General features: G+C 43.9%; 1 protein-coding gene across 1 annotated transcript in view; it reads right to left on the reverse strand.

Moving 5' to 3' along the window:
* Positions 1 to 3,447: 3,447 nt before the first annotated feature.
* LOC146635053 (uncharacterized) overlaps positions 3,448 to 13,137 on the reverse strand; it is a 30,126-nt gene continuing 20,436 nt past the window's right edge. Inside the window, exon 3 of the mRNA XM_085344496.1 lies at positions 3,448 to 4,508. Coding sequence (XP_085200622.1) covers positions 3,448 to 4,508 — 1,061 coding nt within the window. The remainder of the gene's footprint in view (positions 4,509 to 13,137) is intronic.

Consider the following 13,137-nt stretch of genomic DNA (forward strand, 5'->3'; position numbering starts at 1 on the left):
TATATACAACTGAGTAAAAATACAACGATGCCAGAAAAGATTATTGCACTTAGTGTTATTGCACATGTGTGGATGTGTGTGTTTGTTCAGTTAAAGTCTTTGTTGTGGAGTCTGACAGCAGTGGGGAGGAAAGACCTGCGAAATCTCTCCGTCCCACACCGTGGGTGCCGCAGTCTCCCACTGAAGGAGCTGCTCAGTGCTGTCACAGTCTGCTGCATGGGGTGGGAGATGTTGTCCATCAGGGATGACAGCTTAGCCGCCGTTCTCCTGTCACTCACCACCTCCACTGGGTCCAGAGGGCATCCTAGAACAGAGCTGGCCCTTCGGATCACCCTGTTCAGTCTCTTCCTGTCCCCAGCAGAGATGCTGCCGCCCCAGCAGACCACGCCATAAAAGATAGCAGAAGCCACAACAGAGTCATAGAATTTCTTCAGGAGTGGGCCCTCCACTCCAAACGACCTTATTATGTAATTGCAATGTTCAACATTTGGTGTTTAATCTGGATTCATGTTGTGTTGTCGCCACCTACTGGTGGGCCTGAGTGTGACGCTTTGTGGTGCGCATGCTTTGGGGTGATGCTCAATTAAACGCACATGTCACCAGAGACTGAAGGCTCGAGCCAGAAAGAGAATGCTGGCTTGTGTAAAAGGTGGAAATATTGAAGATATGGACTACAATTGCTCATGGATGTTCAGTAGAAAGGCGCAAACAGTGTGTTGGTGCGTTTACTTTGTGTGCATGTTTTATTTGAGTTGTAATTTTTGTTCTCCTGATGTAATATCCGTGTTTTTCATTGATCATTTCACCATAGTTTTTCACGGTGTTTGCTGGTGAAAAGAAGATTAAAATACTGGCTGAACATCAGTTGGAGCATGGCCCTTCATTCTACTTCGAACATGAAAAACCTTCAGGAGCAGTTACACTGTTTAATAAGACAAACGTTACAGAGTTCATCAAATATAACTAACGCTTTAACATGATCAGGATTTCATAATACAAACTCCAACAGGAAAACAGCTGCAGAACATGTGGATCAAAATGAATTCATTAAAAAAACAACATGTGGACTTCAAGGATACAGTAAATACACTAAAGTGAAAGGAGGAGCCAAAAATGTGAAGGAATTTGAATTAAGTAAAAGTAGTCACCTGTGATCTTTAAAATGGCCCTGATGTGTGCTGCTGTTTTTAACTTTCAACATTTCTTTGCTGCCACTGTGAATATGAATGTGGTCTTTGCCTAATTAAATAAATGTTACACTGACTCACTGCTTCATCTTTTGGTACAAACTGGTATTATATGGAAGTACAGCCCAAAACCAGTTTATCTTGAGTTTCTTTTTTCTGGACATAAAGTCACAGCAGGTGTTGTTTCAAAGCTGGTGGACATATTTAGTTCATTTTGGAGGTTTTAAGAGCAACTGCTGTGAAAACATTTGCAGTTTGGGGAGAAAATGATTTAAGAGAAGATTTTACCTCAGCAAAAGATTAAATATGAATGAAGGATTGAAATTTAACTTAGGTAACACATAAAATGAATACAACTACTAAACACTACTGTGTCCTAAGGAAACAAAGACTAAAATGTAACAGGGATAACATTTTAGAGAATTAAAATCCCTCAAAGGAAAAAAAAAGGAACTTGATATGCATATCTATACATGCAGCTTCCTAAATGTAACATTCAGGATTATTCACTGCAGCTCCAGAAATCAGAGCTCCCTCATCAGATCCAAGTGTGGCATCAGCTGACACTCTTTACAGGAGATTCCATCTGAACTCTGTGGAGCCTGCTCTCAAGGTTTTTAAGTCTGAGCCTGAAACCAGAAGAGGATCTTTCTCTCTCTTCAGATTCATTGTGATCCAGTGTTAAGAAATATACTCTAAAACACTTCTTCAGTAAAGACTCAGAGAAGAGAAACACACAGAACTTCTTGCTAGCAAGGGCAGCTTCCAGCACTGAGGCTCGCACTGAGAAACTGCCCTGGTCTTTATTTATACTTCAGGGAGCGTTTGTTCCTTACATTGGAATGTGGAGGTGTGTGTGTGTGTGTGTGTGTGTGTGTGTGTGGGGGGGGGGGGGGGGGGGGGGGGGGGGGGGGGGTTCAGAGTGTGGCCCCATAAACGACTTCCCTTAACCTGCTGGTCTGGAAAATCCAACAGTTCATCTATATGTAAAAAAGCATTTAAACTGACATAGCTACGTTAATCCTACCGTAAAACAATAAGACAAGGTACGACCTCTCCCATGCTCCTAGGATGTGGGGGTGAACACCCTAGAATGTTACAGACCTCCTAGGATGAGACATTCTTTCAATATGCCACCAACTATATACTTCTACACACAAATGATTACATGCAGCATTCTACCATATGCAAACTTATATCATTGAAAGACTATACTGACTACTAAGCACAATTTTCCTATTAACATCCAGTGATTTCAGTCCTGCATGATCAGGCTGATGTTTGCACAGAGCAGATAATGAAGTGAAGGTTTTTGCACATTGGTAACAGTGAAACAGTTTATTTACAGCGTGGGATCGTTTGTGTTCGGAGTATGAACTGACATTCCTGAAACTCTTGTCACACTTGTCACAGCTGAAGTTCACTTCCATGTGTGTACGTTCATCTTTGTTACCTGATTGTGACCAGCTTTTGTCACAGTGTCTGCACTTGTATGGTGTCTCTCCTGTGTGGATTCCCTTATGCTTTTTCATTGAGCTCACGTCCAGTGGTGAAGGATGACCCACACTGGTCACAGATGTGCTTTTTGACCCCACTGTGGAAGAGTTCATGTATTTTAATGTACTTGGTGTGTGGAAGCCTCTCCCACATTCTTTGCAGTAGTTCATTTTGTCTCCAGTGTGGCTACGTTGATGTGGTTTTTGGTCCCGTTGATGATTGGAAGTTTTTCCACAAAGATCACAGAGAAACTCTTTCCCACCACCACAGTGACAACAGGGTTGAGAAATGGATCCATGTGCTTCGCTCCGCTTCTAAACAAAGACATTGTAAGTCGGGGAATTCCTTCAACGTTTTTATCCTGAACGTTGCCTGAAATAAAAAGCATCTCTGCCAACGTCCAATTACATTTTACTGTTTACATTACAACACTCAGCTTACTGAAAGAAAATGAGTCTTCATTTTTCCAAAGAGTTCATTCAGTATAACTCCATAAATTTACTGATCAGACTTGTTCCAAACAATCAGGTTAAAATTACAAGATAAAAAACTACACTCAACAAAAATATAAATGCAACACCTTTGTTTCTGCTCCGATTTGACATGGGATGGACATAAAGACCTAAAAGTCACTCCAGATACACAATATTACCATCTTCATCTTTGTTACGATGACCTGATTGTGACCAGCTTTTGTCACAGTGTCTGCACTTGTATGGTGTCTCTCCTGTGTGGATTCCCTTATGACTGCTCTCTGGGGGGTTTAAGTGTTAAATCCACTGTGAATGATTTGGTGTCTTTTTAAGTTTCCAGCCTTGGTAAAAGCCTTTCCACACAACTCACAGCTGTAAGGTTTAACTCCAATGTGGATGACTTGGTGTGTTCTTAAGGTTTGTGCCAGGGTAAAAGACTTTCCACACAAGTCACAGCTATAAGGTTTAAATCCACTGTGGATGATTTGGTGTCTTTTTAAGTCTCCAGCCTGGGTAAAAGACTTTCCACACAAGTCACAGCTATAAGGTTTAAATCCACTGTGGATGATTTGGTGTCTTTTTAAGTCTCCAGCCTGGGTAAAAGACGTTCCACACAAGTCACAACTGTACGCTTTAACTCCACTGTGGATGAGTTGGTGAGTTTTTAAGCCCCCAGCCTGGGTAAAAGACTTTCCACACAACTCACAGCTGTAAGGTTTAACTCCACTGTGGATGACTTGGTGAGTTTTTAAGCCCCCAGCCTGGGTAAAAGACTTTCCACAAAACTCACAGCTGTAAGGTTTAAATCCACTGTGGATGAGTTGGTGTGTTTCTAAGTGTCCAGCCAAGGTAAAAGACTTTCCACACAACTCACAGCTGTAAGGTTTAACTCCACTGTGGATGATTTGGTGTCTTTTTAAGTCTCCAGCCTGTGTAAAAGACTTTCCACACAAGTCACAACTGTACGCTTTAACTCCACTGTGGATGAGTTGGTGAGTTTTTAAGCCCCCAGCCTGGGTAAAAGACTTTCCACACAACTCACAGCTGTAAGGTTTAACTCCACTGTGGATGAGTTGGTGAGTTTTTAAGCCCCCAGCCTGGGTAAAAGACTTTCCACAAAACTCACAGCTGTAAGGTTTAAATCCACTGTGGATGAGTTGGTGTGTTTTTAAGTGTCCAGCCAAGGTAAAAGACTTTCCACAAAACTCACAGCTGTAAGGTTTAACTCCACTGTGAGTGAGTTGGTGTGTTTTTAAGGTTTGAGCCAGTGTAAAAGACTTTCCACACAAGTCACAACTGTACGCTTTAACTCCACTGTGGATGATTTGGTGTTGTTTTAAGTGTCCAGCCCGGGTAAATTCCTTCCCACACTCATCACAGCTGTAGGTTTTCTCTCCCTGTCTTCTGTGAGGTTTGTCAGCCTCCTGAGAGCGCTGACTTCTTGCTCCATGTTGGTCCTGCAGTGACAGAGATACAAACACAGGCAGTGAGTGAAATGCAGTCGTGGAACAAACTGAAATTGGTGGAATCAGACATGTCAAAAAAACACATTGTTGGTGTGTTACCACCACCTTCTGGTGATAGTATCACATTACAATGATGTGCTACAATGAGAGTTGTACAAAATGACAATATTGAAGAAATATTGATCATCAAAGAATCTATATAACTTCAGAAATTTTTTTCAGTTCAACTGATGATATTGTTGTTTCAATGTGTGTAGAGAAAATAAGATCTTTGTATTTTCTTGTAACTTCTGTGGTTTTTGGTTGTGAATGTAGATTCTGTATATATGGAGGAGCCCAGGATGGAAAAGATAAAGCTGCTGTTAACAGGTTTTTAAAAACTGACCAACTGTACACACAGTTTCAATAACAGTGTAACTGTGATGTTCTTCTCACCTTTTGTGTTGAAGTCATTGTTTCCTCTGTAGTGGCTGAGCTGAGTCCAAATGGCTGAAATTGTTCCTCTGCTGCACCACCAGACTCTTCTCCTCCTGTTACTCAGCTGGGACACAAAAAGTATATATATGTGTATTTTATCCCTGACAAAAAGAAGCAGAGCAAATAAACATGACTAAACTCCTCAGTGACAACAATACCTTTGAAGCTTCAAGGTGAAACCCCAGAAGCAACTACAAAAAGAAAGTCATCAGTTGCCTACAAGAACTTGAAAGGGAAAAACCCCTGACCCCCCTGCAGATCACCACCTTTACCCAGGGGATGCTACACCCTGTATATATGGACTTCCATAGATCCACAAAGACAGAGTCCCGATCAGTCTCAATGGTAGCAGTATAAACTCAGCCACCTACAACATTTCAAGCACCTCATTACCATCCTAGCGCCCCTAGGATGGTAATGGTTGAAATGTAATGAGGTTTTTAAAAAACATTTCGAAACTCACTTTGTTAATGTGGAATTCTAAAATTATTTTACAAATGGAGAATTTATTTATTTATCAAAATTTATCAAAATTATTATTTTGATTTACTCATGAAAGTGGCCACTTTCATGAGTAAATCATATAAGTTTTTACTATTTCTTTTCCATATGGGTTGTATCTGCTTGACGCATGAGGGGGCATCATAAATAATACTGTGATGCTATAAAAACAACTGCTTGTGTATTATTGGGCGGAGATTGACGCTGAGTGTGTGACAGTGTTCATCCCCCCACACGTGTGTTTATTAAAATCATCGTTTGTCCCAACCCTCCTGGACAAGTGTTGTGATTTTGAATCCCTCCTGTATTCCTCCTCAATATTTGAACGCTTAACAGTGTCCACGTCACACAGCTCCATGGATTTTGGATTATCTTCTCTGCTCAAGGGGAGGAGGTGGAGAAAGAATCTATTCGGGTCCAGCTATGTCGGATTATTGCTGCCAACCTGTTTTTTGTGGAGCGCTTATCGGAGCAGCACAAAGACTTTTTTTGGCTACAACTGGAGGAGTTTCCCATTCACTGCCAAAGCAGCAAGTCCCTCAGCATGCAGACCGAATCACTCCAGCCCCTGTGTGACGCAGCTCTCCCTACACCAGATACAGGAATTAAAGTTGGCGTGTTGAGCCTCCCGCCTGTCTCCAGGTCCATGTCGATGCAGCAGCAGACAAGTGCTGCATTTTCCTGGACACAACCAGTGGCTGCTTCTAGCACCACATTCACCTCAGCCATGGCAGCGCCAGCTTCCACAACCGTGGCTTCCAGGAGGAGGCGGTGTCCACGTCATCACCGCGGCTTACAGCAGCATGAGGTGGGTGACTGTGTTCCGCGTGTTTTTTCTAAGGAGGAAGCTAAAATCAACACAGATTTGCCAGTTCATTGGCCCGGTTATGAAGAGACTGTTCATGTTCATGAAAGGACTAAGACTGACAAGTTACTGCCCAAGTCTTCCACAGAACATCTTATCGCTTTGCACAATTATCTAGCATCTCTGTGTATTGATCATGCCACGACCCATGCTTCTAAGAAGTCAGGCTTCGAGACTGTTTTCACTGGAGATGCTAGCCGTGAGGCTCAGCAAAGCCCCTGTGGGACTGAGACCCAGGCCAGGTTGGATCCAGAGGCTGATTTGGAGGACTAACTTTGCTCCGGACCTCCCGAAGAGCCTGTTTCTGCTTCCATGGGGGTCACTGAGCAGTTTGTGTAGACTCTTCTAGTGTCTGCTGGGGGTTCAGGCGAACCACCCCAGCACTCCACAGCTCCCGCTCCGCCATCAGTTCCTGCTGAGTGCTCTGGAGAGCCCGCCCTGCCGTCTGTGGTTGCTATGCCGTCACCTGCCATGCCTCAGCCAGAGGTTTTCGCACCTGCTCGCCCTGCCACGCCAGCTGGATGTTCAGCCGAGCCCATCCAGCATCCTGCCATGACAGCTAGAGGTTCAGCTGAGCCCGTCCAGCATCCCGCAGCTTCCACGTCTGGTTCTGTCTTGTTACTGATCAAAAAATCGTAAAGTGAGCTTCTCCACATTACAGTGGGCACTGGAGAACATCATCTATGTGGGACACGATTAGATAGTAAGTCCTAAGTCCCTTGTCTAAGAGGATTCAGCAAGGTAATCCATTCTAAATTCTTCTTGATGCATGCTCAATCATTCAGGTAAGTAAATCTCGAAAAGTTGATTCTGTTCATCTGGACGTAGCGTTTTCAGTGGGAGAAACGTTTCGTCACTCATCCAAGTGACTTCTTCAGTCTCAGCTGACTGCAGGTTTCCCCAATCTTATAAACAGTAACTAGAACCACTGAAGGAACAATGGGCTGGTAGGTCAGTTCCTTCATCATAATTATGTAAATTCTCATGACCACTGATCAATGGCCATGAGTACCATTCACAGAGAGTTGGAGAATGGCTGCAATCACAGCATTGTAAGATGGCAAAAGATGTCCCCTTAGTCCCCCTCCGCGATTCAGGGATGGTCTTTCCCTTCTCATGTAGATGGCCTCATTGACGCCACGCTCAAACTGGCGTTCCTCCCTGTCCAGGATGTGTACATCCTCATCAGTGAAAGAGTGTCCACTGGCCTGTAGGTGTTGTGGAGGCAGATTTTTCTTCTCATGTATTAATCACATATTTAATCATATCACATTAGTTATAGAAATATCACTCTCACTTTACTATAGTAAGAGCACTGAGCTCAGCAGTACAGCCGGGATCCAGGTTTTGATTGCATGATTTTTTTTTCCTCTTTCAGAAATATGGAACAGAAAACATGGAGTATGAAGTGTGTAGAAACTGAGGAATGCAGTAAAGAGAAGTGTGTTTGTGTGTGTCTGTAAGAAGTGATGGAAAGAGATGTGTTAAAATGTGGATAGAAGAATAAGAGAGGGAAAGTGTTATTGAGCAGTGATGAAAATGATATTATAAGTGTCTCAGTCTGTTATTACAGGTGACTACGGAACTGGATCAATGTCCACCACGGCACAGCAGCCAGAACAAAATATATATTAACAATGCTTGGTGCATGAACTCCACTACTACTGAGAGTCACTGCTCACCTAATGCAGAGTTTTTAATGGTCAAATGCAGACCTTATTATCTCCCCAGAGAACTCACTTCGATCATACTCACTGCCGTGTATATCCCCCCCGACGCTAATGCTAGGTTGGCCATGAAAGAACTTTCTGCAGCCATTAACAAACACCAGAATAAACACCCCAAGGCTGCTTTTATTGTTGCTGGCGACTTCAACCACACCAACTTAAAGACAGTCCTCCCCAGATTCCACCAACATGTCTCCTGCCACACCAGAGGAGACAAGACTTTAGACCATGTGTATTCCAACCTGGCTGGAGCCTACAAAGCCACACCCCTCCCCCACATTGGACAATCGGACCATCTCTCCTTGTTCCTCACACCTAGGTATTCACCACTCATCCAACGTGTGAAACCTGCTGTGAGGACAATTAAAGTGTGGCCAGAGGGGACAGAGGCAGTGCTCCAGGACAGATTTAAAAACACAGACTGGAATATGTTCACCCACACAGACCTGGACCAGTACGCCTCATCTGTACTGGATTACATCTCCGAAACCACAGACAGTGTCACCACCCAGAAACGGATCACCATGTACCCCAACCAGAAGCCTTGGATGAACCGGGATGTTCGTCTCCTCCTGAAGGCCCGCAACCCCGCCTTTAGGTCAGGAGATGCACACGCCTACAGCACAGCCAGGGCTAATCTAAAGAAGGGCATCAAAAAAGCCAAACACCATTACAAAAAGAAGGTAGAAGAACACTTCTCCAACTCCAACCCCCGACGCATGTGGCAAGGACTCCAGACCATTACAGACTACAGGACCACCAAACCCTCCCCCGCATCCTCTGATGTCTCCTTTCTCAACGAATTCAACAACTTTTATGCTCGTTTTGAGCGAGGGAACCCCACAACCACAACCAAAGCAGACATGACGCCAGACCACCAACCTCTGACTCTCTCCCCCACCGATGTAGGAGCGGTGCTGAGCAGGATCAATGTCCACAAGGCTGCAGGTCCTGATGACATCCCCGGGCGTGTTCTCAGAGCGTGTTCTGGGGAGCTTGCAGGAGTGCTCACAGACATATTCAATCTGTCCTTGGCCCACGCTGTGGTACCGGCCTGCTTCAAATCCACCTCCATCGTCCCGATACCCAAAAACTCCAACCCATCTTGCCTCAATGACTAGTAGCACTCACCCCCATCATCACTAAGTGCTTAGAGCAGCTGGTCCTAGCACACTTCAAATTCTGTCTCCCCCACACCCTGGACCACCACCAATTCGCATACCGCCAGAACAGGAGCACAGAGGATGCAGTCTCCATCGCACTGCACTCTGTCCTCTCACACCTGGACAACAACAACACCTACGCCAGAATGCTGTTTATAGACTTCAGTTCAGCATTCAATACAATCCACCCCTCACAACTCATCAGGAAACTGACAGACCTGGGCATTAGTTCCCTCATCTGCAAATGGTTACTGGACTTCCTGACCAACCGCCCCCAACATGTCCGGCTGGATAACCACTGCTCATCTACCATCACAATGACCACAAGGCTGTGTGATGAGCCCTTTCTCACCTGGACGACCAACTGCTCCAAGCTGGTCAAGAAGGCTCACCAGCGCCTCTTCTTCTTGAGGACTCTGAGGAAGAACCACCTGTCCTCAGTAGGGATGGGTATCGAAAACCGGTTCTTGTTGAGAACCGGTTCCCACTGTTTCAATTCCTTGGAATCGTTTGCCATTTTTGCAAACGATTCCCTTATCGATTCCAGTCGCCCCGAATGACGTCACCACGTTGCGGAGCGTCATTTACCTGGCAGGAAACACGGCGCCTAAACGCTCAAAAGTTTGATTATACTTTATGAGAACCGATGACAACAGGGCAACTTGCAAAGTAGATATTTCATTTAAGGGAGGAAACACTACGAATATGCAAAAGCATTTGCTCACAAAACACGCGATGACACGCGTTTTTAATTCCGCTCCGGACTCGTGACTCTCAACCCAGCAGCAGCGCTAACGTTTGCACGTCCTCTCCCGTTAATGCGGCAGGTAAATAATCAACTAACAGTGCATATTATGTTAGCGCAATCTGCCTTATTACAAGACCTGCCATTACTGTACATGTAGGTGACCATGATGAGAGAGACAGACAGAGTCTGGCTGGCGCTCGCTGGCAGTTCTCGCTGCAGTCTACCGGTAGCGTCTCCTTTCAGGCCAGGATAGACGAATGTCACCGAGTGTATGCGACAGATCGCGCTAACATACACTCAACAAATATATAAACGCAACACCTTTGTTACTGCTCCCATTCCCCATGGGATGGACGTAGAGACCTAAAATTCATTCCAGATACACAATATAACCATCCCTCCCAAACAGTGGTCACAAATCAGTCCAAATGTGTGGTAGTGGGCACATCTGCTATATTGAGATAATCCATCCCACCTCACAGGTGTGCCACATCAGGATGCTGATCTGACATCATGAGTAGTGCACAGGTGTACCTCAGACTGCCCACAACAGTGATTTTGTTTGACCTTCCCATTGCTCACAATTTGAATTTGTTCACACTGCAGATGAGGAGACTGCTTCTCTGCAATCACTTCAATCAGCAATCCTGGCACTGCCAAGGTGTCTGTAGTCTGCATTTACCACATGTATATCTGTTGCAGTGAACACATCGCACAGTGGCACGATTGTATCATATATATACCCACTTGTGACACACCCCAGTGCCACAGTGGCACGGACACAACCCTCCACACTGAGCCCTGGAAAAAGAGCCACATGTCAGGTCAAACACAACTGCAAGAGCAATCGTGCCACAAGTTGTTGAACAGGATTACAGTCTGTTTATGGCAAAGTATGCCTGTAGCACTGCATCTGTGTACACCCAGTGTAACGAGAGCCTTTACATCTGCTTTGCTTTATAGCTGATGTACTGTATCGTTTGTGTTGTTGTGTTTGCACATCTCTGTTGCTTGTGGGGCTCGCACACAAGAATTTCACTCGCATGTGCTGTGCCAGTGTGCCTGCACATGTGATGTGACAATAAAAAGTGATTTGATTTGATTTGATTTGAAAACCCTTAGGAATAACCAGTGTCTGATTGAGCTGCCTGGCTGCAGACACGTAGAGACAGCGCGAGAGGAAAAGCAAAGCTGGATGAAGCACTTTGATTCTGCAACAACATACTTGGTAAACCTAAGCAGCATTCCCACCCCCACCTCCTTGAGGTTGTGCCCTCACTTTTAGGGTGGAAACTTAGTAAAACCTGAGGCCATGCTATCGAAGGGGATCCTGAAAGTACCCCAAATCAAGATTGCCTCCTCCCACTGGCCATGTCTCAGTGGGTCATACAATAATCCCAGCGACAGTATGAAGTTTTGACCCATTTGTTGGGATGGTGAGAGTATTATCTGTCTTTGGACATTTTGCCTGGGAGATACAAAAAGAGTGGGGAAACAGGATGAAAGGCTTATTCTCTAATAATGTGCCACTGTGCGATGTGTTCACTGCAACAGATATACATGTGGTAAATGCAGACTACAGACACCATGGCAGTGCCAAGATTGCTGATTGAAGTGATTGCAGAGAAGCAGTCTCCTCATCTGCAGTGTGAACAAATTCAAATTGTGAGCAATGGGAAGGTCAAACAAAATCACAAATGCATGCATAGATACTAATTATAATTCCAGTATCTCCTCCTTTGAATGTTGAAATGTACTCACTCACTCACTTTTTATTATTATTTGTAAAAATGTGTACAAATGGTTGGTTTTTTGTTCTGTTTTTATCAATAAATCTCAGCAACAAAGGACATACACCCATGTGTGTTGATTTCTCCCTAAGACGGCAAACTGAAACACTCCAAGTTGGTGACTTTTGGAGATTTATTTCCCTGGATGATTGAGAATGCATCAAGATGAAACACAAAAGGGAAGTTCACAGCTTTTAGCAGCTCCCCCACCCCCTCAATCACTCACCCCCACTCCCCTCCCTCCAGAATTCCTAGGTAACAGCCTAATTAACATATGAATGACTAGCCAATTTAGCTTCCACTTCGCTGAAGCCAAAAGCCTACCAGTCATTTGACAACTCTCTGGGTCTAATAGGTAGAAAGGTAAAAGCCTGGGGCTGCTGGTGCAGAAGAACATTTTTTTTACTGTACAACATCAATTTAGAGTAAACTTGTTTTGTTTTGGATAAATAAATATTGAAATATATTTTGAATTAATTAAATGTCAGAATAAAGAGAGACAGAGCTGTCTATTTTTTATCACTTTCATCATATTTAGGAGTACATATACACTAAGTTTATTGTTAATTAATAAGAAAACTGCAGACGATTCCATTCTGAGCTGAAGAAGCTTCTGATAGGTTAGTAGAGTCCATGTGAGTAAACAGGTGGCACAGCTGTGGATGCATATAAGGCAAAACACAGAGCCTGTTTCTGTGACATGGGAAAATCAAGAGATGTCAACCAAAACACCAGGAAAAGGATTGTGGAGCTCCATAAGTGTGGCTCAATTTTGAATACAATTTGGTGCCATTTGCAATTAAGAAATACAGATAGTTTCTGTCTTTACTCTTAAAGTTAACAAATGTGTTTTTTTATATTCATCAATCTAAAGAAATTTAGTCTGATTTGATGTTACAATTAAAAAGTGTATCTGTTTTTATCTGAAGAGTACATAAATATCTGGTTCTTATCAGACTGAACTTATCAGTCTTTGCTCGATCACAGCGGGTGGACTTGTCATCAAAGCGTAGGTGTTGCATCATATCTTGGAAGCGGCTTCGTGCCATAGTTCCAATTATCTGTGTGTTTCCCAGGTTTGCTGACCAGCAGTCATTTACAGATGGAACCCTGTAAACCCCCCGCAAGATGACAATTGCAATAAATGCCATTAGTTCAGGGAGGTCCATGAACCAATGAACATGCTCCGTTTGTTGTGCATGTTGAATAGTCCATTCTTGATGATTGAGAATGCTTCAAGATG

Source organism: Diplotaxodon limnothrissa, linkage group LG3 (genome assembly GCF_057381915.1).
Source record: "Diplotaxodon limnothrissa isolate DT_005_m linkage group LG3, D_limnothrissa_male_GT1.1, whole genome shotgun sequence".
NCBI classification, from domain to species: Eukaryota; Metazoa; Chordata; class Actinopteri; order Cichliformes; family Cichlidae; genus Diplotaxodon; species Diplotaxodon limnothrissa.